This window comes from Coturnix japonica, chromosome 11 (assembly GCF_001577835.2).
Source record: "Coturnix japonica isolate 7356 chromosome 11, Coturnix japonica 2.1, whole genome shotgun sequence".
NCBI classification, from domain to species: Eukaryota; Metazoa; Chordata; class Aves; order Galliformes; family Phasianidae; genus Coturnix; species Coturnix japonica.
The window spans coordinates 7,483,774-7,510,237 of record NC_029526.1 but is presented as its reverse complement, the minus strand read 5'-3'; the positions used below and the strand labels follow the sequence as shown (position 1 = coordinate 7,510,237).

Genomic DNA, 26,464 nt, shown 5'->3' with positions numbered 1-26,464 from the left:
ACTGATAAATTGCACACTCCACAGTGATGAAAAAGTTCTGACAGAATTAATGCAATAAATTTTAATTCTAAAGCACAAAAGAATATTTAGAATATTTTGTTCAGGTGAAATGCAATGCTCTCTTCCTTCCTTCTGATCTCGAAGTTATAAAATCATGCACATTTAGTGCAACAGGACGCCTGATACTGAGAACCTTCCTAGACTGACTGCTGCCAGACTAAAGAACACTGTCAGCCATTCATATAAACACTCTGACTTTCTGTAGTAAAAAATGAATGCATTCCCAGCAACAGTTACTGCACACGTTTTGCTTTCATTTTTATATGCTTCAATCCAAATGTATCAGGGCAAGAAAATAAACAGTTTAAATACATTGCTGTCTAACTCACAAATGATTTTAAATTAGTGGCCAAAGAGAGAGAGACACCGCAGTGTTATCTTTTGCCTCTGATGACCAGAAAGGCTTCCCCTAACAATACATTTAACGAAGCAGAACACTCGGAATTAAAGTTTTCAGGGCACTCAAAACACACCAACTTTCACACGCATTGTTTTGAATCCTCTTAAATCTGTACCAGTTCATCCGCACTCAGACTTCAGTCTCTTCTTTGCAAACTTATCCAGATAGCCCTGGAAAGCTTCAGACTGAACTTAACCAATTTAAAGACTCTTTGTTTCCCTCTGCGGCATCACAAAACAAAAGTGACGTTTTCTGTACTAAAGAAGAGCGTTTTTATTCCCTGCTCCCTGCCCCTCTCCCCCTTCCCCCCGCCCCGTTTAGGATTTTTTAAAGTGAAAGTCATAAAAATAATCATCCCAACATATTTTCAATCCTCTTAAAACACTCTGAACAACTAAACATAGTATGAAATTAGTGCTCGCCTCTTCCCCTTGTTCCTCCCAGAATTTTCTAATGTGTCTCACCAGTAATAAATTGTAAACGAGGCTATGACTCTAAGAGTAGACAGTGTGTTTCATGGGTATTTAAACAACAGCATTAAGTACTATAGGAATCTGTGGAATGTGGAGTGCAGATTTATGTGTCTTAACAATTTCTTTACTGGTTTGTAATAAGCCAGCAAACCAACACTTTATTTTTATATTAATCTGGCCTCAGAAGTAGAGTATACTGGAGCATGACAAGAACAACAAAAATAAACTGGCACATACTTAATAACTGTAACAGCGAATTGCCTCCAATACTAAAATATTTATCGAAACTGGGGAAAAAAAACTACAAAGAATTACCCTCCACAGCCTGCTACCAGCTCTTTAACAGTGGGCAACGTAATGCCTTAAGGTACCTCAAACTGTCTTTCATTTTCTAGACTTAATGGCTGATTGCAGAAATCAATGTTGCCATTAGTAACAGAGTATTTGTTATGGCATGATTTCCTCTGTTGTTAGACTTGCAGAATGATTACAGTATTAGTGAGGTGCTTTCTTTATAAAGGGCTGAAGATATAACTTTCAATTTACTATCCATTAGTAAGTGACTTTGGAAGTATAGATGAGGCCAGAAATCTTACCTGTTGTTACTTGGAGATTTTATTTCAGCAGTCATAGGCTAGTAACTTTAAAAATTGTACCAGGAAGCTCAATATTTTATAGACATCTCCAAAGAAATATTATCTGCTTTTCCATTTTATACACAGAAAGCTAACAAGACATACGGTTCAATTAAAATGTTTCAGTTCAATTTCTACTTTTCTTGCACTTCCAAATAGATGCAAATTAAGTGGAAGGTTTCATACGTGTTAAAACGCACACATAAGTTAAAAGACTGTAAAAAAGTTAGTGCTTTCTATTTCCTGAATCTCCTTTTAATCAATCTGGTGGCCAGGTGCATGCAAATATTTCAACTAGGCAACCAATACAGTTGTGGGAATGAGGGAAATCACTGAGGTTAGCCAACACACTCCGTATTAGTCATATTTCTCTGACCAAGAGGTCAAAGAGGGCACTTTTCTTCCACCTTTTACATGGAGGGGAGGGAAAGGTCTGCAAGAGAGACACCATGCACAGAAGAGGAAAACAAAAAGTCCTCCAAAACGTGGAGGAAGAGGCCCTTGCTGTGACAGTCCCACTGGAGCACACACAGACCCTGCATGCTGCTGCCGGTGGCATGGCTGAAATGACAGCTAAAAGGCTAGGAAACCTGCCCTTGGAGGGGAGAGAGGGTGAACCGAGAATTAACCTCGAAGGCATTGAGGGAACCCAAACACAGATGTTCTTGAGTATAACACCGCGTCTCTGTGGACCGTTAGAAAACGACCTAACCAGAGAATGCATAAACAACTGCTGCTGTGATTTCAAACAGTGCTACTACGTTTTCAGTGCAGAGAGGGAAGGAGAAGACATCATACCTGAAGAGGAGGGCGAGGAAGGATGTGGACTGTCCTCCTGGGCACTCCCCGTCTGTGAGAGACCCCCACCTACTCCGCTTTCTTCAGTAATGTTAGAGGAGCCTGGGGTCGTGGACCTGCTGACAGACTGCGACTCTTGATCGCTGCCAGACCCTCGACGTTCATCGAGACTCCCTTGGATTATTTCATCTTCTCCTTTCCTGTCTCTTTTGTGGACCCTGGAGTGCACAACCACTTGGTGGTATGTTCTAAAAACCCTCCCGCAGTCCGGACATTCAGTTGGCTTTTCTTTTACGTTTCCATGACTTTGTAAGTTGTAATCGAGTCCCTGGTTCATACCATGTGACAAAAAATCTCTACCGCCTTCTAAAGGGTCTAGTTTGTTTGGCAAGTCTCTCTGATTGCCCATTTTAGTGCTGTGAACCAAATCAGCAGGCATTTTCTGCTTAGAGCCATCTGCTCCTACTAACACATACTCCCGCTTCTCCTTATCAAACATAACTCCAGCATTTGCCAAAGTGTCTTCATGGCTGCGCTGTATCTGCTGCTCTTTAGACAAAAAGCCATGTTCCATGGCCATTCCCCTTGCCATAAGCTGCCAGGCCTGATAGCTGTTTACTGGATCCATCTCTGCTGCTTTGGCGGCAGCTTGTAACCTTTCTATACAGCTGGATTTCAGAGGAGGCACCAGATTGAGACAGCCCAATAAAGAGTGTTTATCCCCTTCAGCAATACCGTGGCCAATGCCAGAAATGGGTGAAAGGAGCTTTCCCAAGACTTCTTTCTCTTTCATGGGCATGTCTCCTTTGTTATAGATTTGATTTTGTTCACTTAAGCTCGCTTTGTCAGGAGGAAGAAACCCACTCTGCAAACAGGACAGGTATCTCGAATACAAGTTTGCATGGGCTTCCTGGGACATACTGCTGATGGAGACAGGTACTTCAGGATCATTAGGAGATTTGTTCTTGACAGATAACTTATTCAGGTGAACTTTCATGTGATTTTTAAGGAACCAAGGCTCTTTGAATCGCCTCCCGCAGATCTGACAGCAGTGTTCAAAGGAATCCTTGTGCTTCCTCATGTGGCCTTTTAGGAACCAGGCTTGGCTGAACACTTGGCCACACACCTCGCAGCGGAACTCATTGGTGGACTGCTCCCCATTCCCATTGGAGCCCTGGCCCTGTGCTGACTCTGCGGTTATGTGAGCCTTCTCCACGTGGCTGATCAGCTCCTCTTCCTGCGAGGCAGCGAAGTCACACAGGGTGCACTTGTAAGGCTTGTGCAGGATCCTTATGTGCCTGTCCAGCTCTTCTCGCTTTTTAAACTTGCCTTTGCAAAATGTGCATCTGAACCCAGCTGTCTGAGCAACAACTTCTTCCTGGACACTGACTGGCTTTGGAGAGGGAACAGGGTTTGAAATATCAGGTGTACTGTGATTAGCTGGCACAGACAAGTTGCAATTTGTGAGAGGCATTGGCTGAGCATGCTGCTGTGCTTTCACATCAGGTCTCGGCTGCAAGAGGCTGCTCTTCATCTGCTTGTCCCGAAGAATTGCTCTCTCCTCCAGCTCATGTAAAAGTCTGTTTTCTTCTCGGACTCTTCCACGGCCTTTGCCGAGGTTTCCAAGTTTATGAGTACGCAGATGTATCTTCAGGTTGCCTTTCTGAGCTGCTCTGTGATCACAGTATGGACACTTAAATGGTTTCTCTCCGGTATGAGTGCGCATGTGCAGCGACAGAATGCTGTTAAATCGAAAGCGCTTTCCACAGAGGGGACATGGGTACTTTCTGTTTTTCCTGGCGTCATCCTCTATATCGCTCATCTGAGACATAATCCCTAGGTTTTGTCCATTTAAGAACTGCTGCAGATCTACGCGCCCATTCAAACTGGTGTCAACCTCTCTGTTGAGCTGGTTTGCTAACAGTGCCATCTGACTGCTGATGGGCTGGTTCGCTATGGACATGTGGCTTTTGTCTTCTAGCGGTGCTGATGCCTTCTCCTCTGGATTCTGCCTGTTCTGGAGCTCCGGGAAGGCATGACTGAGCTGGGAAGTGATCTGGTGCAGCTTCTGGCTCATTGAATACTGCCCATTGAGTATGGTGCTGTTGAGATGGGCGTCAGCTTCTGGCACAGCTGAAGAAACACCAAGGCACAAACTAGCTTCCTCCATCTCTGAAAATCAGAAGATATTTTAGATTCAGACTGTGAAAGAGTTACAAGCATTGAATCGCTGACATACAATTTGCATTTTCTGTTTTACCTACCCATAACAATGCAAAGGAATTAGTGTAAAAACCATAAAAAGTGTATTAAATGCCAACTGTGCTACGCAATTGTGATCATGTATGTGCTTTCATCATTCTGTGTGTTTACTGATAAACATTAATTACTATTTAAAATTATGCCACAATTTCAAAATCTAATTATTACGGAGGGGGCAAGGGCTTTTACCATCTCCCTTGTCTTTCTTTTTGTGAAATTGCACCTGTTTACATTTCTAAATCTATACTAAAAGAAACGTTATGCATCTTTCCCATTTCCATCAGAAAAGCCAGCAAAATAAATAAATAAAAATAAAAATCCATTTGTAACTTTCAGTTCCATTAACCATATTCTATATATTACACGTTCTACAATGAGAAAGATAGTTTTATGATTTGACAAAAAACGATGGTATGATATTTACTGGTGTACAATAAAACAAGATAATGTTTTGGGAAAAAATAAAGTAAAGGACAAGCTTTAGAACAATAAAAGGGATTTTGCTTTAGTCAACAAAAAGTGCAGTAATATCTCATTAAGCTGATTAGTATGCTGCTTAGAAACAGTACTAGGTGCTGTAACACATGATTATAATCATAAAAATCCTTCAGTGTTTGCAAGTAAGCATTAACGAGGTATATTAAATTTTAAGGAGACTGCGACTAGCAGCTTTGTAAACCTCTGAGATTAAGATTTAACCCTTCTGTTACAAAACATTGTTATTTTGTCATTTTGAAATTGAGCCCATCAAAAGGCACATAAATTATCTGCTGCCAAGTCTCCTAATTCATCATTGAGAACCTTCAGATTTCATTTCTTAGGAAAACTTGCCAGATTACAGAGGAATATCTCTGTCCTTCGATGGGTAAAACGTGTGATTTAAGGCACTTTGATTTGTTTTAAAGAGCTCTCTTATGGAACTAGATAAAACCAATTAAAATCTGGGGAAGGTGTTGTGGAAAGCCTCAACAAGTTTAAGAATTTTAATAACTTTCCTAATACACAGTAATGACTACAAATTGTACCCACACTATGTATACTGCAGAAAATTAGAATTCAAAGCTGTTTGTTAAACATAAGTGCTTGGTTCTGGTCTGCATAATTGTCCACAATAATCTTCTATCCTTGCCACTTCTCTACACTGCAAAGAAATAATGTATCTGTAAAATTCTAAAATAAAATAAAAAGTTCTACATTAATAACTCTCAAAAAATATGAGCTGTAAGGTTATAGTGGAACATAATTAAGATCTGTGTTGTTCAGTGAAGTGATATGACACACTACTCACTACTAAAATTATTGAAGTCTATACGTTATTGAATAGTTAATCTGGAGAACCTTCTGTTGGGCTTCACCCAATAGCACTTACACCGCCTTCCACACTCCAGGTGGACACCATTCCTCATATTGGACAACATTTGCTAGACAACTGGAGGCTCAAATCTGGTATATACCTTAAATGCATGCAACCGTGCTGACAGGAGCAGTTCAGTGGATTTCAAAGGATGACCCTTGAAAGCAAAGTTCTACATGTGACTAAGTCTTTGCAGGACGATGGCCTTAAACAAGCTTGGGTGGTCTCCAAGAGAAGACCTATTTAGTTCTCGATTGGATGAATCAGGTTACGTGATCTTGCAAGAAAAAGGGGGGAAATAGACATTCACATGTGTATTCAAGATGAACACAACCCACAAAATTTTGATGACGTGTAAGCAAATTTTTTGGAAACTTCAACACTGTTCACTTGCAGGTGTTGTGTCAGGGATCCATTATTTATGGTCCCTGACCATATTTATCTCAATGATATTATTTATAAAATACTAATGAGATGGAGTATGTCAAAGGAAAAGGCTTAAACGCATAAGCTATAGGACTGTGCTTAGGTTTGGCTTCAAGTGTCTAATTTTCAAAGATAGGGAAACATGGTCAAGTCAGGAGGTCACCCAAGACCATGCATTTCATGCAAGTTTACTTTGTGTGGGTACATACAAACACATTCTTTTAACATTTTGAAAGCTTCCTTAACTTTTGAAACAAATCAAATTGCACGCTCAAAAGGATTAGCTGAACATCTAACAGAGCCGTAGTGTGTAGGCCTACCATTGCCTGAAGTTGACTAAGATTTCAAACTCTCTCTACTCAACTCCGTTAAATAAATAATCTCCACCAACAACGCGGAAATACACTTTTTGTCTGGACTGCACATACTGCAAGTGTTGCTTCTCTTTGCCAGTTAAACAAAACAGAGAATCGTAGACTATCCTGAGTAGGAGATGACAAACAAAAACCACTGAGTCCAACTCCTGGATCCACACAGTACCACCCAGAATTCAGTCCACTTTACATGTACAGACACATACATATATTGAAGAGGGGTTGGTAAAGTCTTTCTAGGTTGTCGTTACCATTATTATGTAACAGCTTCAAAAATGCAGTCTAAATTTCATTTATTCACTTGACCTCAATGGGAACTGGTGCTTTTATTATGCTTAGGAAGGTTTGGATAGTTAATTTTAGCATTTTATGCTCTATCAAAGCCTGGAAATGCTGACAGATCCCAGTGGAGATTATTAATTCTGATTTTTAACCCTAAGCATCAGTTCAAACCTACAGATATTTGGACTGAGGAGTTGTGGTTGAGATTTTAGGCTATTTTATAGCTCTTCTTCAAATACAACTTCATTAAAGTACAGTAAAGTAACTAGTGGTAGTTACAGTTTGAATAACCCAACTTTTTCTAACATTTTCTTTCCATCACCTAGAAAACACACAGATATAATTTAGGACAAGTTGGAGAAAAAAACATCATCTAAGAACTAGAGTTTTTACATTAAAAAAAATAAATTTCATTTAAGAACTAGTGTTTTTACATCAGCTCTCAGAGCTGATCTCTTGGCACTAGAAATTTTGCACATTTTAGACTTAATATGCAAAAAGGTCAGCAAAGCTGCTATTTAATGAGAAACAACCTCCTCTAAGTGCCACACACTCTCTGATCAGCCATTCAGTTACCAGGATCCAGCTATTGGCAATCTCAAAATGCTAGAGATCTTCACTCAGAATGTATTCCCACCCTCATCTGCCCCAACTGCTTGTACTTCTGTCTCCTGCCTCTGGCTCAGATCATCTCTTCTTTGTCTTACTTCCACCTGGTTTGGCTGCACAGTATAATTATGGCACTCAAAAGTATTTCCATGTGAAATCTCTCCTCCTGTGTTAGTGCATTTGGGATCTATTCAGGTCTTACATGAGTCAGAATCTTGGTATTCTTCAGCCAATTTGCAGCAAAACCTACCAAAATCCCATCTCCTATCCACACACAAGACAGAAATAAAACTCCTCTTCATCAGTCATTCCATTATGAATTAGGTAACCCAATTTAATTTGCTGATTTCTCTAAAAAAATATATATAATAAAAAAATAGGAACTTCACCCTCTCCCTCTTTATCTGTCATCCCTGCCTGTTTCTCTAACCAGACAGGCTATCCCAGGTGTTACAAAGGGCCCCATGGAACCTCTAGCTGCTGCTCTCCATGCTCTTCACGACTAGGAAGAGGTCATGAGAGAGGAAAACCGGATAATGAACTTCTATAAAAGCCGAAGCCTTACAAAGCAGCCTGGCTCAAGCAATCTGTTTGGAATCACAGCCATCCAAACTTTCAAGAAGCTCCAATACCACAACATAATTTTCACTTACCATCTGAATATTTATACTCAAAGTGATTTTTATTTTTCCACAGTTTTTTCCTCAAAACTCACAATTACCCAAGTGGAAAAATAATGTCTATTCAGTTTATACACAATACATTTGTGCCTGTGATAAAGCATTGTTTCCACTGAAAACCTGAAAAGTATCGGAATACTTGTAATTTCCCCATTCCTCTACTTGACAAAAAAAAAAAAAAAAAAAGAAAAAGAAAAAAAAGGAAAAAAAGGAAAAAAAGAAAGAAAAAAAAAAGAGGAGATGCTAAGGACTAAGGATCACTTATGGGTGTTTCTTGAATGCTGATGTGTCTAGCCTTCTGTTTTTAAATATATAATCTACTTCACTCTTTTTTTGATTCTGATGTCTCTTAAAAGGAAAACACAGAACGCTCTGCCATCTCTTGCTCTGGGTACAGAAGCATGATGTTCTTTGCAGTTAATATATGCTTACAAACTCAACTACAAATCAAATTTGAGATTGTTAAGAAATTCAAAATAAGTTGAAATTTATATGGTCTATTTTTGACCTTTAGTTATCTCCAGTGTTTTGTAAGAACACATTCCCCCAAGTCCGTGCATGCTGGTATCAGTTGTTCGCGGGTGGCCTTCCTAACCCAAACAAGCCCTCTGCTCCAGCAGCAGCAGGAAAAAGTCTGCAACAAGAAGCTGACGAACCATCATAGGACAGCTGTTCTCAGCACAGGGTGTACAGTTCCCTACTTCTATGATGCGGGTCCTCAGCTGACAAAATTCACAACTGGATACATGCATTATGAAAATACTCTCACCCCCTGCATTAAAGTACAGTGAGACATTCAAGTCCCTTTGATGATACTAATAGTTATTGTGATTTGAGTCATATTTTTGCCCTCTAGACTATTTTCTGTGAGATCAATAATGAAAGTTCTGACTTCAGCCATTTCAATGGAACACACGGATTTTATTTAACTATTTCAAATGGATTACTGGAATTTTAAACCAATTATGACACCAGAAATGCCTGTCATCACAACTACATTAATGTAATGTGAGAAGCTTGGCTTCCTTCTGCTCAAAACAGAAAAAAAATTAGATGGCAAGTAGAACAAAAAATAGTTGAAATGTAAATATATGCCTACAAACACATGCAAACATATGCATGCACATATCTGTGTGCCTATACATACATGCATCCACACACCTGTTATCTTTGTAAACAGATGGACCACATTCAGCTCTCATTTACACCTGCTCGTTCCTACCGGACACACACTAAAGCATCTCCCTCTTCGCTGCCGTAGAGAAAACAGTCATTTCAAAAACACTGTTGTGCTGTTATTATGGCTTAGATTAGGTTAGTTAAAAGATTTACAGTTCAGTAAGCAAAGTAATGCTTTACAAGCTCACGTGTTTAGACAACAAGCTCGCCCTGGCCCTGATCCTCCGAGCAGTTAGTTACACATACTGTTACTTATGCTCTCAGAATACAGACCTGGCATTTATCTTTCCAGCTAGAAAAATGTACATATCTACACTATCTTGTGGTCCACTGACAAATTCTAAATACTCTAATACAGATAATATCAGTTCCTAGCAACTCATAAAGAGGTATCACTGAGAAACTTCAAATATATATTGTATTCTTATAAAATATTGTTCTTATTGTTGCAGCAGAAACTGTGTAACTAAGGCTGTTATAAGCATAATACACTCCTGTTAAGAAATACAGAACACCAGACTACTGAACCCTTTCAGGGTCATTAAACAGCTGTAAACATTATTACAAAAATAAACCAGAGATTTCATGCTTACATTTTAGCCCAGAGCTTGGTGTGCTGAGCAAGTACATTTTTTTTCGTCTCTTACAATCAACGCTGGTGACATTTGGGCATCCAAACAAATTACATCACAAATATTACTGAGGTGGGTAGGATACTGAGTGGTTTATTTGCCAGATGATTAATATATAAACAGTAGAGCAGCACAGATGACCTACTCCTCTTTGACTGATTTGCAGGCAATAATAAGAGACACAGATGTAAATAGTTAAATTTTAACAAAAACGTGTGCGTGGAAGGGAAGGAGAGAGATCAGATGTATTTAATACCACCAGGACAGCACTACCCAAACCGATGAAATGGAATAAACATTAGGCCAGATTCTGTTCTCATTTGTACTTAAGTAAAATAGAGTAAGTCCAATGAACTCAATGCGGTTTTCCCTTTTCAATTTTTTTTTTTTTTTTTTAATTCTTCTATTTGGTTGATTAAGTAGGTGTCCTGTTCCTTGGGTTATCACGTAATTATATCAAAGAAATTCATTTTCTGGAGTATAGCAGAACGCCTTAAGAGAAAAGTTGCCTACAGGTAACAAGTCCTACCTATTTGTGTTTATTTAGCTACTATTAAGGCTAACCTAGTAATCAGTTACTTCTATTAATTCCATTACCACACTCAGGCACACATGAAACTTCTAGGAATTTAAATAAAACCTGGGCCAAACACAGGTTGCGCAGGATCTGCACAAAGCCTGAGGCCAACCTGACCCGACCGCTATCCTGGTGTCCAAGCTGGAAGTAGGCGGATGAGCAGCCACCTGCCAGCACCCATCTCACAGCCACACTGCCAGAGAGGCAGCAGGGCAACACCCAACACAACTGAAGCAGCTTTGCAGCGATGATATTTAAACAAGCTACTTATTGATTTCAAAACAAAGTACTCCATTAGTAACAATGGAACCGACTCATTCCACGACAGTTTTTATGTCTTAAAGAAGGGTTAGCACAGGGATTTCCATGTTTCAAAAGTCATTAACAGACAGCAAATTGTTTGCTGAGGCTGTACTGCTTGCAATCCAAACTGACGAGGACAGTTGCTTTCTAAAATACCTGTTAGGTCTGTAAGTTACTTTCTAGCTAGCACAGCGCTTCGGACTGATAACTGATCAGTAGAAGATGAATCACCAGAGCAGTCTTTAGCTGGTAGCACCCATGGAGTGGAGGACTGTGAACTGCTTGTGATCACAATCTAGGAAGGCTAGCAGAGAGGAGAGGAGAGGTCATTTATAAATCTCACTCGCAGATTAGAATAGAAAGATTAGAAGAATGCAGACAAGCTGTTTGATTTATTGCTACTTTGCATGTGACTTAGCAAAATCTGTTTTCCTTCTTATGTATTCTATTTCACTTGCATATACTTAAGAAGTCAGATGCAAAGAAGAGAAAGATAAATAATTGGTACTGAAAGTTCAGTAGCTTAAAAAAAAAATCCTGCTTTTTTTTCAAGCATTGGTTGCATCTGGGATCATTATTTTTTAGCTTGTAAGCATTGATCCTTTTTATTTTTCCTAGTGTTTTCCTGATGACAAAAGTAAAGATAAGAATAATACCTAAATTCAAATGGGAGCCTGATTTGTGGGATGCTTCATTAAACTAAATCTTCTGTTATTTTAGAAACAGCATTTTTAGAAGTAAATTTGTTATTTTCATGTAATTTGGAATGTATACAACTGATTAAACTCTCTCCAATTTGATCAATCTCCTGTAGCTCCTATCTGATCACTCACTTTAATTAATCTAGCTGGCATCTACCTGAGACTGAAGAAACTTTAAAATTAAGCTTTTAACGATCCACTCCAGTATCACACAGCACAAATAAAATAATAAAATGCCTGGAAGTCTTTGCAAAGCATATTTATTATTTCATTTTTTGTCATTTTTTACGGTATGAAATGAATTCGGAATCTTCCATTCTCATCTGAGGACGTCGTACCAAACTGGATATCTGTTATTCTCTAGCTCATTATATAATATTAAAATATCCATAACGTTGACCCTATTAATCCTGCGTTCCTCACACAGGCAAGCTCCAATAAAAGGCAGTGCATTGCAGCTGGGGGAGGGCAGGAGGATCAGGCCCTCTGCACTGATTACTAAGAGATGAAGAAAGAAGAGTTAAGACCACAGAACTCGAATCATAGTTTGAAACAATTTAAATCCCAAACTGTAATGCCGGGTTGATGATTTTATTTTCATTTCACAAAGGCTTAGACTTAGATTTTGCACACAACTAAATATAATGTCAAATGCACATATGTCCCAAAGATCAAAGTATGATTGATTGTGAAATATTCATATGCGATAGCCCATGAGATTTTGTTCACAAGGGCACCTGTCAGAAGCATAAGCTTGGATACAAATCATCAAATAAGTATGTAAAATCGTTACTAAAATCCGGGCATGCAATCAGATAGTCAGTTGTCTGAAACTACTGGCCTGGAGCCAGCACAGTGGCTCAACAGCCTAATGCCTTGGTCTCTGTGGATCCTAGGGGCCCCAGTTCAGTTCCTCCTACTACTGGTCGGGTCAACTGCCTGTACCTAGTGTTGACTTTTCTGGCATTTAATGCTAGGAGTAATGGAAAAAAACGCGAGTCCATAAGTTCCCCCTGACCTGAGCCACAGAAACATCTGCTGGTTGAGTCATGAGCTGCTTGTTGGCCAAGTTTAACAGCAACCGATCCTGTTGCGGATCAGCTCTCTCAGCAGTAGGTGTCACTGCAATAAATAGATGGATTTCAAGGGACAAAGACATACATTCCTAATGAAAATGCAGAAACAAGCTACTGCTGAATAGCAAGAGTTTCAACAAGAAGCGTATGGTCCAATTAGAGTCGAACTTTATGTAAAAGAACAGAAATCTGGTTCGGGGAGAAATGAAATTGTACGAGTGGGACTCTCAACAACAACAAAGTAATTCTGCCCTTTAGTCCCATGTCACAGGGATCCTTTAACTCACATTAATCACCTCCCTGCAATCCCAGGGTATTAGGTAAAGACCGCTGCAGTTAAACTATTCTAAAACAACAACAACCCGACAAAAAAAAAAAAAAGCTCCCTAATAAATTCAGTAATTTTCTCTAGTGGAACAAAAGACCCAGTTATATAGAAAGACACTGTACACTCAACTGTAGTTTTAGGACTTAAAAGACCAAAAGGTTAGCCTATTTTCTGTCAAATAAAAGAGTCTGTATCCAACCTTATCTGTGTACAGAACAAGAAAAACTGAATACTTACAAGAGCTTTGGGGAGGAGGGTAAAGGATGTATCCAGTATAGAATTAATTGAGAAAACATTTTGAAAAGTCTTTAACCAATGTATACTTGAAACAGAAATATGTAGCATTCCAAATAATACCACAGAGATGTCAGCCACATGCACACCGTATTTGGTTTCATTATCACAAAATGGTTTGTAGGATAATTAAGGATGCTCCAAAGTGCATTCTATTGAGTTAGTGGACAAAACCATGCATCCCTAAACACAAGGCCTACCTCTGGTGATGTCAGTGCGAATTACGTGCCTAAGAAAACGTTTCATGTTCATCAAAGGCAGAAAAGGAAGAGGAAGGATGAATACACTAGCTTTACATAACCTTTTAGAGATGAACAGGATCATATCTGATCCAAAGTATATATTCTCAAAATGCATATATAATACAACTGCATTTATCGTACCTCCAGAGGCACTGAGCTGGCAACAAAGGAGAAGAAAGAACAAGAGGATAATTAAAAGGTAAATTTCTTCATTCCTTTTTCTTAAGACAAATCAACATGAAAAAAAAAAGAAAAAAAATCTCTCCTATTCCATCCCCATACACATAGAAAGTACAAAGAGCTACACTGCACAACAGGGAAGAGTTTTGCAGCAGTACAACACTGCCCCAAATATCAATTCACACTGGGTCATACCCCATACTCTGTAAAGCTCCAAGAACTGTGGGCTCATCTGAGCAAGCTGTGAGCTACACAGTGAGAGGAAGGGAAGATATCTTCTACAAATTCCTTGGCTGAACACAGAAACGGCCAACAGCTTAACATAATATAAATACAATCACTTGAAAAATCAGAATTCATTTGCCCAGTACCAGTGCACCCAGATGTCTTCCTAGGCCAGCACGGGACCAGCTTTCAGTACCATTGAGATGAGTATTCCTAATTGATCAATTCCACATCTCACTTAGGAAAAAGATCACCATGTATCTTCACTTAAATATATGGCACATTCTTTGCGAAGCAGCCAGGGACAGCATCCAGAACTTCTGACTCCCATTGCTTAGTCCAGTACTCTAGATAGCTTTCTTCTACCAAAAGTAACTGACTGATGAAAAGGCTGTTGTTTTTAACTCATGACAGCATAATCTTTTTTTGTTGTTGTTAAAATACTTTGCAGGGTTATTTTCATGGTTAATGACTGAGATTTTCAGCTGTTAATCCCTTCTATCTCTAGTTTCTGCCTTCTACACTTTCCTCCCTCATCCCAATTGATTTACTTTCCTTCTCCCAGTAACACATGGACTTGCAACTCAGAGGGCAACAGTCATTCTTACATAAAAGTGACTTTAATTAGCTATTTTTAACACTGATTTCCAGGAAAATGAAAATTTAGAGAAAGCCTCACTTTAGTGGGGTGGAAGATGAAGCTGAGAAAGGTGAAGATGCTGTGAGGCAGGTGGAAGAATGAAAAAGAAAGCGAACATTACTCAGATACTTTGTGCTCTCCAGAAAAACAGAAAGAGCAAATGCCTTGCAGAATTAAGTGGAACAAAATAGATGAGGAAACAATACAAATGTAGAGTAAGGATAGAAAAAATACACTTCATTACCAGTCAAGAAAAGTAAAACCTCAGAAGCACAAATTCCTTTTATCTGGCCTGTGAATACTTTCAATGATACGTTATGACTGCTGCCATTTAACTTTACTAATTGATCACTGGCATGGGCAGAAGCACAGGTTTGGTAACTCAGGAAGCCATCTAGCAGCTTGCATGATGCTTTCACACCAAGACATGGTTTAGACTTGAAGGGTACAGCTAGCAGTCACTGCACACCACAACAACACATCAGCCTGATTCTACAACCGCTGTAATCATATCTAAACCAAGGTCAGGAAATATGCACAAAACAAACTGTTCTTCAGAATGTAATTTCAGAGAACAGAAAAAATAGTTCCAATGTCAGTTCTCCTAATCACTCTGGTTTGTTTTTTCTGATGACATCTTCAGCAGAAAGACAGTCCCAACCAGGACAACCTATACGAAAAGCAGTTGAGCTGGGGATATATCCCTGTATTTCCCTTGCTGCTCTTTAAATTCTCTCTACCTATCTATGACAGATTGTTCTGCAGCACAATAATGCTGCCTCTTCCCCTGAACAATGGTGCAAAACCATCATAACTGTTCCATGGTAAAGCCAAGGAAGTGCAAACAATGTCAGATAAGTGACCTTAAAAAAAAAAAAAAAAGGGTTGCATCTTTACAGTACTGTTCAATCCTGTGAGGTACGAGCAGGTGCACGAACAGGGAATTTCCTCCCACCACTGTACTGCAAGATCAAGTACAGGAACAGTGCGGTCACGCAGCGCTCGTATCAAAGGAAGCAGAGATGCAAGCACTGATTGCGGTAAGATGGTACGTATGCTTCAATGCAACAGCAGCGTGACCTTAGGATCCCAGCAAGCTTAGCCCTGAGCGTGCTTTAGGCACCCCTGTTTTATCTGGGCACAATCATTTTGATCATTAATAAAAAGGGCACTGGAAACTTGGCAGATACAGAGCAGAAAGATGAATACGGGGGAGGAGGAATGTTACAAAAGTACAATAACATATTTCAAAGCTATCTGCAGGACAAAAATCCTTTAAACAATTTTGATGTTAATTGCAATGTTGTGAGCCCAAGACTGGAAAGACAACCTATCACAGCCGATAGGTGAGTGGCAACCAAGCTGACAAAGGAAGTCTGATAAATGCAATCACAGCATGACAGACACTGGCAAGTTCAATTACGGTTGCAAAGTCAGCTGGGAGATGGTCTCTGCTGGCTGCGATATATCCTTAACAGGCTGTGCTGGCCTGGTGCAGCCCTGAGCAAGATCCTTCCCATGACTGACAGCAGCCCCAGGATTTGAGACTGAGCACCAACAGCCCCAGCACTGAGAACGTTCAGGAGTTCCCACACACAATTCTCACACAGGCATCACTTCAACTGCCTGAACAGAAATTTGCTTTCCTTCTTTCCTTCTCCCTGTGCTGTGGACCTCTACTTACAAACAGACTGATGCTACATATGATTATTTATTTTTTTTCTCTTTTACTTTCCATTTCAGACCAGCTATTCTTATTTGATATGAGAAATAGTGAGGGGGATGTACAGCAAACGTGGCTTCTCATACTTCAAACACAAAATTATCTCAGAATTTAAGGCATATTTAATCAAAGCATCAGGCTTCCTTGTTCCTTTTTTATTACTATTATTAATATTATTTTTAAGTAACAAAAATGAAGTCCTTGCTCAGCTTTTCACTGTTGACTCTTATTTTCCTAGTGACATTTTTTTACAAAAAAAAAAAAAAAAAAAAGAAACCACACTTTCTGAAGGACTTCTTTGTTCTCTTCCCAGATTTTCCAAAAACGGACAATGGTATAAAAATTATACTCTAAAAAATGTAAGTACTTTGAATGAGCAGAGTTATTCAGTTATATCCCTCGCTTATGAAATACCCGTATCATGTATCCTTTATCCAACAGCAGCCTCTTTTAGCTTCAATCACGAGGGCTAACAATATGTTATTGATATGATTTCAGGAAACTGTCAGCAGGCAGCTTAACTTTCAGCTCCTCAGCTGTGGCGGTGCACGCACAAAACGTACCTGTACCTCTCCTGCATGAAAGCTGGCAGCGATGGGAACATTCCTGTCAGCTGTCGTGGCACAACAAAGAGAAACATAAACAGCTCTTCTTCACCAAATGCGGCCTCGTTACACAACGAGCTCACTGCTGGTTTCACTGGGAATTTTAACTGGAATGTGAAAAGTGAATTGGCACTCCGAGACGCAGCAGAGGGCTCTCTGCAGGCAGCTGCACCAGGAGCAGAGGGCAGGTAACCAAAGCCATGGCCGCACACCTCGTCCCCTGCCCCAGTCCCACCTCCCACCCAAAAATCAGCCTCCTACAACAGCTGGCCCTTTACGTTGCTAGGAACAGGTTCAGACTTCCACCTATTCCCTATCCTTAATCAACAGGAAGATGACTGAGGACAGGTAGCTGGGCCACCACCCCGCCAAGAAACCAAGCAGCTTAAATGGTGCCCGATGTTTGGGATGGGCCTGCAGCCACAGTCAGGGGGCTTACTCCCATCAGACAGGGACCGTGAGGACTTGCCATGCCCCTGTACAGCCCTGCACGTCCACCAGCAATCAGAAATGGGAAAGAGATGGGGCTCTTTTGCACAGACATAAAACATCATTTGGAGACATAATCTCCAACCGCTTCTGGAAAAATAAAGTTAGCCCATAAGTAAATAAAACTCTGACTGGGTTCAATTTATCAACTATCATACCTTTGAGAGCTGAAGAATAATGACAAATGTCAGAAGGCAAGAAGCTAGAAGTGCCACTCTTCCCCAATTTACAAAGTCAGTGGTGTTTTTAAAACTACTTTTCACATCAGTTTACAAGCTTTAATAATAAAAGAGTATGTTGTACTATTAGATGTTGGTCATTTTTTTTATTTTTTTTTTGTCTGACGAAGAAAAATAACAGGCTGCTGCAGGAGCTAGCACAGTTGGCTTTTCTTTTCAAATGATCAGAGAAAGTACCATACTTTAAGGATGTGCCTTACTTGCTCTTAAAAAGGGTAAAACGAAATATTCTTCCAGCTATTCTAAGCCTGCCATATATGTATTATGCTGTTACAGATTTCAAAAGGTTAGCTTCAATGAACCTGACATCAGTATAACCCAAAATAACCCATTCAAGAGAAAAGTAAGAAATAATTGCTGTTTTCTCTTTTTTTTTCCTCAGCTATATTGCTATAATGATTTTGCATAACAGATTGAACAAAGTGCTGTTGTGACAGGTGGTAGAATTCAGCTAGTAAGCACAGAGACAGGGTTCAATTTAGTTTGTGAATCCTTTAATTGTTGTGCAGCTAATTAAAGAAGGTTCTTTACACTCGCAAGTGTTTACCGTTGCTAGTATGCATACATGAAAAATTAAATTGTGCCTTCAAGGGCTGAGAACTATAGAAAAATCATAGCTGATTCTGCAACATGCTTACCAGCTCAAAATAGCTGCTTTTCACAATTGGAATTTGTAAAACTTTTTGCTAAGCAAATATAGAGCTAATTAGAAGTGTTCGTTGGACCAATTAACATTTAAATAAATAAGCCATATTGCACATTTCACAGTCTTTATTTAATGATGCTTCTTAACTCTTTGGAAAGATTCCTTTAAGTACAAATAAGTTGTCATAAAAATGAAAGACAAAAATAACACCATAACAGTATATTCTGTGCTTTTTTCTTTTTGCCTTGAAGTCTTTTCTGAAACTCTATACCTGTTACGGGGAAAGGGGGGAATACACAAATCTGGTTCCTTCTTTCATCTTGTCAAGTTACCTCTCCACCCTTTTGAATACAAATAGAAAAACATATTTGATTACTATTTAAAGTGTTGTGATAGCTCTGTTTGTTTTGCCCCATGGAACAGAATCTGTTTTAGACCAAAAAAAGAGTTACTTTCATGTCATAAAATGGCCATTCCAGCCAAAAACAAGGGAGTTCTCCGAAGAGACTGCACTTAGAGTAACAAAAACAGCAGTTTGAAAGTTGGAAATGCAAAGAGAAGTGGAAGGGAAAATCTGTTTTTCAGGTCTCATTTTAGCATTCTCATACCCAAAGCAGTTGTTACACCTTACCCCAGGGCTGCAATTGCCCGTCTCTTTGGGGTCAAGTGATATTTTGCTTTAACAACAACTGTCTTTTAACTTAGCAGTCCCTTTCAATCAATAAAACCCTTCAGTTTACGTTGAACATACATTTTCTCTCTCTTTCAACCTCCAAACCTCTACCTAGCACAAAGGTTACATTAAAAACAGAGGGAAAGCTTCTTGTTACTTTTTTTTCCAAGATGCATTATATTACCTTGTAATCAGGCTAAGAGCTAACGTGGAAGGACTCATTGTTGACCTTGGCTTTCAGCACAGAAAACAAAATTAACAAGGACCAATTAACATTTAAATAAATAAGGAAGATTAACAAAGAATACTCTGCATACCAAAAGGCTAAAATAAACTAAAAGAAAGAGCCCAGCATCTACCTCAATCAGCATGAATGAAATTCTCTGAAACGATGCGAGCCTGCTGGTGCATGTAAGTACAGGCTGCTCTTCCCAGAGCGGCAAGGCCTGCTGAACACCAAAAGGACACAACCACATTCGACAACAGGCAGTGCTCTCACAATGGCAAGCCCTTGGGAAAATGTGCAAAGACCCCACAGTCTCTCCGTGATGAGGAGGAAGGATGCTGCCCAGATTTATTGCCTTCACTCTGCCCCTTACACATGAGGTACTTAGTATTTGTGATTGCATTCATCTACTGTGCACTGAGAAGCACGTGGATTTGAATTCATTGCTGATAAGCAAGAGGTCAAAACTGGACACCTGATTCACATATTAATTATCAATGTATGCCAGCTCTCATTACAGCTTTCATAGGAAAGTTCTGCTGCTTTGCTTCTTAAATCCAGAATATCCTGGTTAAAATCAAAGGAAAGAAAAAGTGGCCACAGGACATTCAGTAGCAAGAATCTTTGGAAAGTCCTTAGCAAATTAGAGTTTTATGTGTATTAAACTAACTAGGCCGTTGCTCTATTAAGCCACAAACTACGCTGCTATTAAATTTTCCTAACTTTTGTGTTTCTGGGAAAGCAGTTCTCTACCTCATTGCAGTTTCATATAATTCCTTGAGCTTTCTTTCAGAGGAGTGGAAAGGACATAACCTAAGACAACACAGGGTCCCATAAGGAGTCACTCCCTTGTCACAACCCAATAGTGATACACCAGGCAGAATGAAGACGAAGAGTCCAACCATCCTTCATCGTCCCTGCCTTCAAGAGGCAGACCTCCAAGAGGACTTTCAATTGGCAAAGTTTCTCTTCTCTACTTGAATGTTACTATTTCAACAGAGCAATGAAATGCCCCACTTATCACTCATTTATAAAGCCTACCTTTTGCAAGGAAACTCCTCCTACATAAGATAATGAATAATTCTCAGAAGGTTACAGCATGATCTATCATTTTATATATTTGGATCTGGAGTACTGGTTCAGGCCTCTAACCGACAGTCACCTTTATGAATAGTTAAGAGTTCACAGAGATGATTATCATGTACTATTTAAAAATGCATAAAGGACAAAGATAATAACAATACTTTGCACTTTAATAGAAGCTTCTCTCTGAAATTCTCGATGGAGAGCCTAAGTCCTCAAGACTGCACACTTGCAGCTCAGCTGACCTGCACATTTGGCCACCACTACTATTCTCATTTATCAGACTAGAAAACTGGTAGCCCGTTAATGCTAGGCTTCTTAAAACCGATCACGTGTGGCTTAATTTATAAAGCAGTTGAATCTTTCCCAAACGGGTAACCTACACTGAATCACCATTCTGGAAATTTTGACCAGCACCTTGTGGCAAGGCAGCAGGGAACGCAGAACAACTCAAGACATGCTACAGATTCCCGGCTCCCAGTGAGCACTAAGTCAATTCAATTACAAAGTTTGAAATGCTACACAAAAGTTGATTGGGTTTGAAGACTGGGACTGGATAAATGGAACTTATGCAAATGAAACCGAAGGTCCTCCTGCCCTTAAGGCCATATTCACAAAAGGTTCAGTTGGTCCTGAACAGCTCTGCAAACACATTAGGAAAACATGCTTTATTTCCATCATTACTAATTTGAGTCTTCTCTTACACAACTTAGCTTCATAAAGAAGTAAATTTCTTAACCGAGAGTAAAAATGCAAAGAAAAAATCATCTCCCTTTCAAAGCACACAATTATTCACATTTCCTCTTACAATACTGACTTTGCATCAACACGTTTAAAATATTCTCATGGTGTCAGAGCAGCAAAGATGACTTTCAGATCTCTGTTGCAAAACTCATGACAAATATACCAGCTACAATGCATTGCTTTTGAAAGAAAGAAATGGGGAAAATCTGCTTTAAAGTGATTGTTTTCAAAAACTTGCACTAACTGGGAACGAGCTCAGATCATGAAACCCCTCCTACTCAGCAGCAACTATTTCTTCCCCTCCATTTTTAAATCAGAACGATGAAGTTACTGAAATAACATCCCAAGCCCCTGGCTGAACTACTGCTAACACAAGGGAGCTCTGATCTCATTTGAGCTCTTATAGCTAATAACAAACAGCAAGAGACTGAATTCCCTCATCTCAAATACAACCACATAAAGTTAAGTAAAATTCAGCATTACATTCACAGATACGGAAGATCAGAAAATTGGTTCACAACAACTTATCAGAGTAACATGTTAGCACAAGTTAACTGATTCACAGTAATTTTTAGTGTACATGCTCTTGGCAAATGTGATGTAAACTTACTACAGCTTTCAGTGGAAGATATATTTCACTGGTTTCATTAGGGCTAAACTAATATATCGCTTCCCACGTGCTGTGAGGCAGGAACTACTACAGAGACAGATACAGCAGCTGACAATTGGTAGACTGGGTGTTGGATCAGTATTTATTGCCAGGTTCTGCAGTCTTTTGCCTGGGTTCAGAATATCAGATATTTCAAATCGCAGTTTCTTTTGGCAGATTTTCATTGAAACACCTGAGTTAAATTTTTCATTACAAGCTATAAGACTTCTCCCTAGGGCCTCTTTGCTATAGAAGTCCTATTGAACATACAATAGAATAGAGGCTGGCAAAAATAATAAAGAACAATCACAAGGTGACCAGGATTCCATGATATGCAGATACCAAGCTTTAAAAACATGCACGACAGACCCAAAACAAAACCAATCTGGTGAAAGTCCAATACTCTTAATGATTTTTGGTTCAAGCCCACGTTGAGTTACTGACAACCATTTATACCCACATATGATCTCTGGGCAGAACTTGGATTCATAGATCTGTAGAGCACAGCGATGCAAACAACCACTACATATAATATATGTGCAAAGACCTAATTTACCCTTATCCTTGATCTTTCATTGCATTCTTTGCAACTATACACAAAAAACTAAGGCTGGTTAAAAGTTTTTCCCCTGAAAAACACCTGAACTAAAAGCAAATAACACCAGATTCTATACTATAATGCACAAAAATCCACCCACACGTAATTTCACCATAAGCCACACACCATTTAACTACACACTATTCCAGACTTTTTCTTGCTTACTCCAACAAGACTTCTGCCCTTCTTTTTCCCCACTCAAAATAGATTTCTTTGCAGCAGTACTGTCTAGAAATGAAGCATGAAGACAGAATACAGGGAGAACGGGGAGCCCCACTTTACACATTACTGACTGGCTCCGTAAGGTTTTATGAATGAATACAAAAATAAAAATTTTAATGGCAAAAAAATCTCCCCAGGAGTTCCCAGCTCTTCACGCATTGTTTCACTGACAATGTTCTTCCTCCAATGGTACTGACACCATCAACTCGGTGCATTTTGGGACACATCTATGCAACAGAAAGGAATCGATCAGAGGACTGATGCAAGACAGAAAAAAAAACCCACAACAATGCACTGGAATTATTCCTAGTGGCAATTATTTTCCTAATTTCTTTAGAGACTAAAACTAATCACTGAAAATCGTTGCTTTATTTTGGATTTGCTATATGCAGCAAGCTAAGATTGGATTCAGACTGATTAATCTGCTTCATATTATAGGTAAGCACATGTCATCTCCAGAAGAAGGAAGGAGCAAATGCAATACACTATGCCCACATGAGGGGACAAAATCCTTCAAGAGAATCATCTCTACAGAAAAAAGGAACTGGTTGCAAAACGTGCATCCAACACATACCAATAGAAAAACTGGTACAGCTAATTCTAAGTCTTCCAGTCTCAACACACAAAGCCTGCTAAATCCTTTTGCTCAGCTGTAGCCATGCCTACTCAAATCACAAACTATATAATAGCAAGGAGTAACCTACCGGCAAAATGAACATAAACACATTTATTTTATAACCCGACCTGCAGTCAGCTCTGTGTCTTCCCTAAATGAAGGGAAAATATACGGGAAACTTAGACCTAGAAGTTTATAATATTTGGCAAAAATGCTCATTAAAAATATGCATTTTTCCATACTGTTAGTTGCTCATTACATGAAGCAACTAACATTGATCACCATCAAAAATATCTACATAATTCTCCTCAAAATGTTTCCATAATGATTTCTACTTACCAATCACTTTCAACATTATCACTGGGCTTTCTTGTTATCATATAGGATGTCTCATGCAAACAAACTGATAGTTCCTATCTATTCTGAAAAATATTTTCCCTTTCAGTACCATGCACCTTTGAGAACTTGAGGGGGGTGTTCAAAGGTGAGAGTCAAGAGATCAACTCTTTTGGAAGACTTCCTACACAGGACAGAAGACCATTTAATAAATATTGGCAATGAAAAATGTATGGGATAACCAAGTAGAATGATAACAAGAACCACATTAATATTGCTACTCCATCCTCATCACACACCCACTGCCTCCAACTCTACCACTCTGCACAAAATTTACACTTAAATTTGCCTGAAACAAAGCACAAGCTTAAATACCTTCTTAAATTAGGAGTTTAAATATCTTAAATATCTTATCTTAAGGAGTTTAAACTTAAATATCAGCACTGCTTGTGTGAGATGATCAGAAATGTTTTTCTTTCTATCAAGCTTAATGCTTCTATTAGACAGAGCATCTGTGGTCACTGGCATGTTATAAACTATTACAAGTTCTATTTCACAAGCTAAACAGAAAACTGAAGTGGGTTTTTCATCAGAAAACAAACAGGTTTGCTCAACGCTCTTGAAATCTCACGCAGATTGAGTCACTCTACAGGTACAGAAAGAACAGCAGATGAGGAAAACATAACTTGTTTGGTTTTTGTTTTTTTTTTTTCTTTCTTTCTTTCTCTTTTTTAGGGACAACTTCCATCTCACCTACTGGGATCTGCTCCAGCACTTCATCTACCTACAGATAAGGCAGCTGTCCTTGAAAAAAACTAATAATGAAATCCTCTTAAGATCTCTACATTCACTGTGTGAAAAAGGAGCATGGACAGTCTTTTAGATGGCGTTCCCTTGTGCAGGTAAAATAGTGTTCCAGAATACAAGCAGCATACGCTGAGCATTTCACTGAAGGGCACCTAGCAAGTCTGCTGCTTCAACATGAACACTGTTTTTCAAAATCACTTTACAGGAATCAAGACCAAATTGTTACTTACAAGGTTCATTTTGTAAAGACATTAATTAATGGGCTACACATGGAAGTGAGGTGGTGAATATTGTGCATTATTCTGCTGGCAAGTACATCATTTTAGTAATTAATGTTGACATCATCTTTTAAAAATGCATTAAGCAATATAGACAACATATACTCTGCTGCCCTGCCCAGCATTATTTTTTTTTATCCTTTTATTGGAGGATTTGGGGGGGTTGGGTCTGGGAAATGGAGTTAGCGGTGTCTAAGCACACGCGTCATTAATACTGTGCTCCAATACTCAGGAAAGTCCTAGACTGTCTCAATTAGAGGCACACTTACAATACACTTCTGGACTTGAAGACATTTATGAGAATGTAGCATTGTCACAGACAGATTGAGCTCTAGAGAACTCAACATTTTTAGTGAATCATTCGTTTAGGAACTCATTTGCTCCCTTACAGATTTCAGGCAGAAAAGCAACCAATGGTGATCTTTCACTTTTGACTGATGTTCAGACAGTCCTTCTTTTCTTCCTCCCTCCTTCTAATACTGAACTGTTCAAACAGCTGTTCTCTACTGTTTCCCAAACACAGTGCAATGTTCTTTCTATGGGAAATCAAAGATAAGAGAAAAGGAGGAGGCACTGGTTTAGCTCAGTGGTGTAAACCCATGAAGCGTTTTCATCAGCCACACCAGCAGGAACTGTGAAGCTTAGAAATACCACTTATACCCTTGAAAAAGGAATTCAGAGCATCTCCTTATTTTCTTAACAAGGCAGAGTCTAAACACCTTAATTCTAAGGTTCTAGATACGTAGGAAGTTAGTGCCCTTCATGACTCAAAGCTATGGTATTTTTTTTAGCTGTTTATTGACCTGTTTATTATTATCTGTTTATTGAGCTGTTTTCCATGAATCTGTCTAATCCCCTTCTGAGCCTGCTGATGCTGTCTGCCTCTAAAAATTCCCCTGGCAGCAAGTTCCAGAAGTTCACCACTCACTGTGTAAAAAATAAATATTTCCTGTTATCTGTTTTCAATTGATATCTTGCTACCTCCACAAGATACTTTAGTTATAGCTTTGTGTGACTGGTGGGGAAACAAAAAGAGGGCTAACACTTTTTATGGGTTTTTGTTTCTATTGCTATTTTTTTTTCCCCAGTGAAAACCATGTGTCCAAAAATTTTAGAATGGACCTTAGAATGTAAGATCTTGATGTAACAACATGAGACTCAGTGACTGCCTTTGCTAATGCAGCTTAGCTAAAACAGTCTTCTGTGGGCTAAGCCAAATTCTTATGATTTTAGCCCTTGATGATGATAAAATGATACACTTCACTGTGCCAAAGACCTTCTCCTAAAGCTAATAATCAATGCCCGTATACAGGCAGTCACTCGGAATGAGAGTATTTGAAGACTTACAGTCTTGTCACAATTGAAATGGGGAATCTATCATGGCTGATATTCATTCAGGTAGAGCAAAAACAACAGCAAAAAACACATTCATACCATTTAGGCTAAGAAGAAGAAAGAGCTGAAAACATCAGAATAAAACCTTCACAATAGCTCTTTTTCAGAAATATTCTCCCATATTTGGGTTTGGAGACTGCATAGGCTTTCCACCCAAAGCCAATTCAGCTGAAAGCTCAATGAAAAAGCTTCTCCATCTGGCAAGGACTGCTGTTCCAAGCCATGTCCAGATGATTTCCTCCACTCCCACCCTCCAAAACTAGAACCATTAAAAAAAAAATAACCATTCTTTTAACTTTTTTTTTTTTTAAATAAATTAAAAAAAAAAAAAAAAAAAAAAAAAAAAAAAAAAAAATTTTTTTTTTTTTTTTTTTTTTTTTAAAAAAAAAAAAAAAAAAAAAAAAA

At 39.0% G+C, this 26,464-nt stretch overlaps 1 protein-coding gene across 15 annotated transcripts in view; it reads right to left on the bottom strand.

The window, feature by feature from the left end:
• The window catches only part of ZNF536 (zinc finger protein 536), a 315,331-nt gene that overhangs the window by 159,313 nt on the left and 129,554 nt on the right, over positions 1–26,464 (bottom strand). For all 15 annotated transcript variants that reach the window (XM_015874051.2, XM_015874058.2, XM_032447029.1 and 12 more), the window contains one exon: positions 2,367–4,538. In XM_015874051.2, the coding sequence (XP_015729537.1) occupies positions 2,367–4,536 (2,170 nt within the window). In that variant the 5' untranslated portion in view covers positions 4,537–4,538. The remainder of the gene's footprint in view (positions 1–2,366; positions 4,539–26,464) is intronic.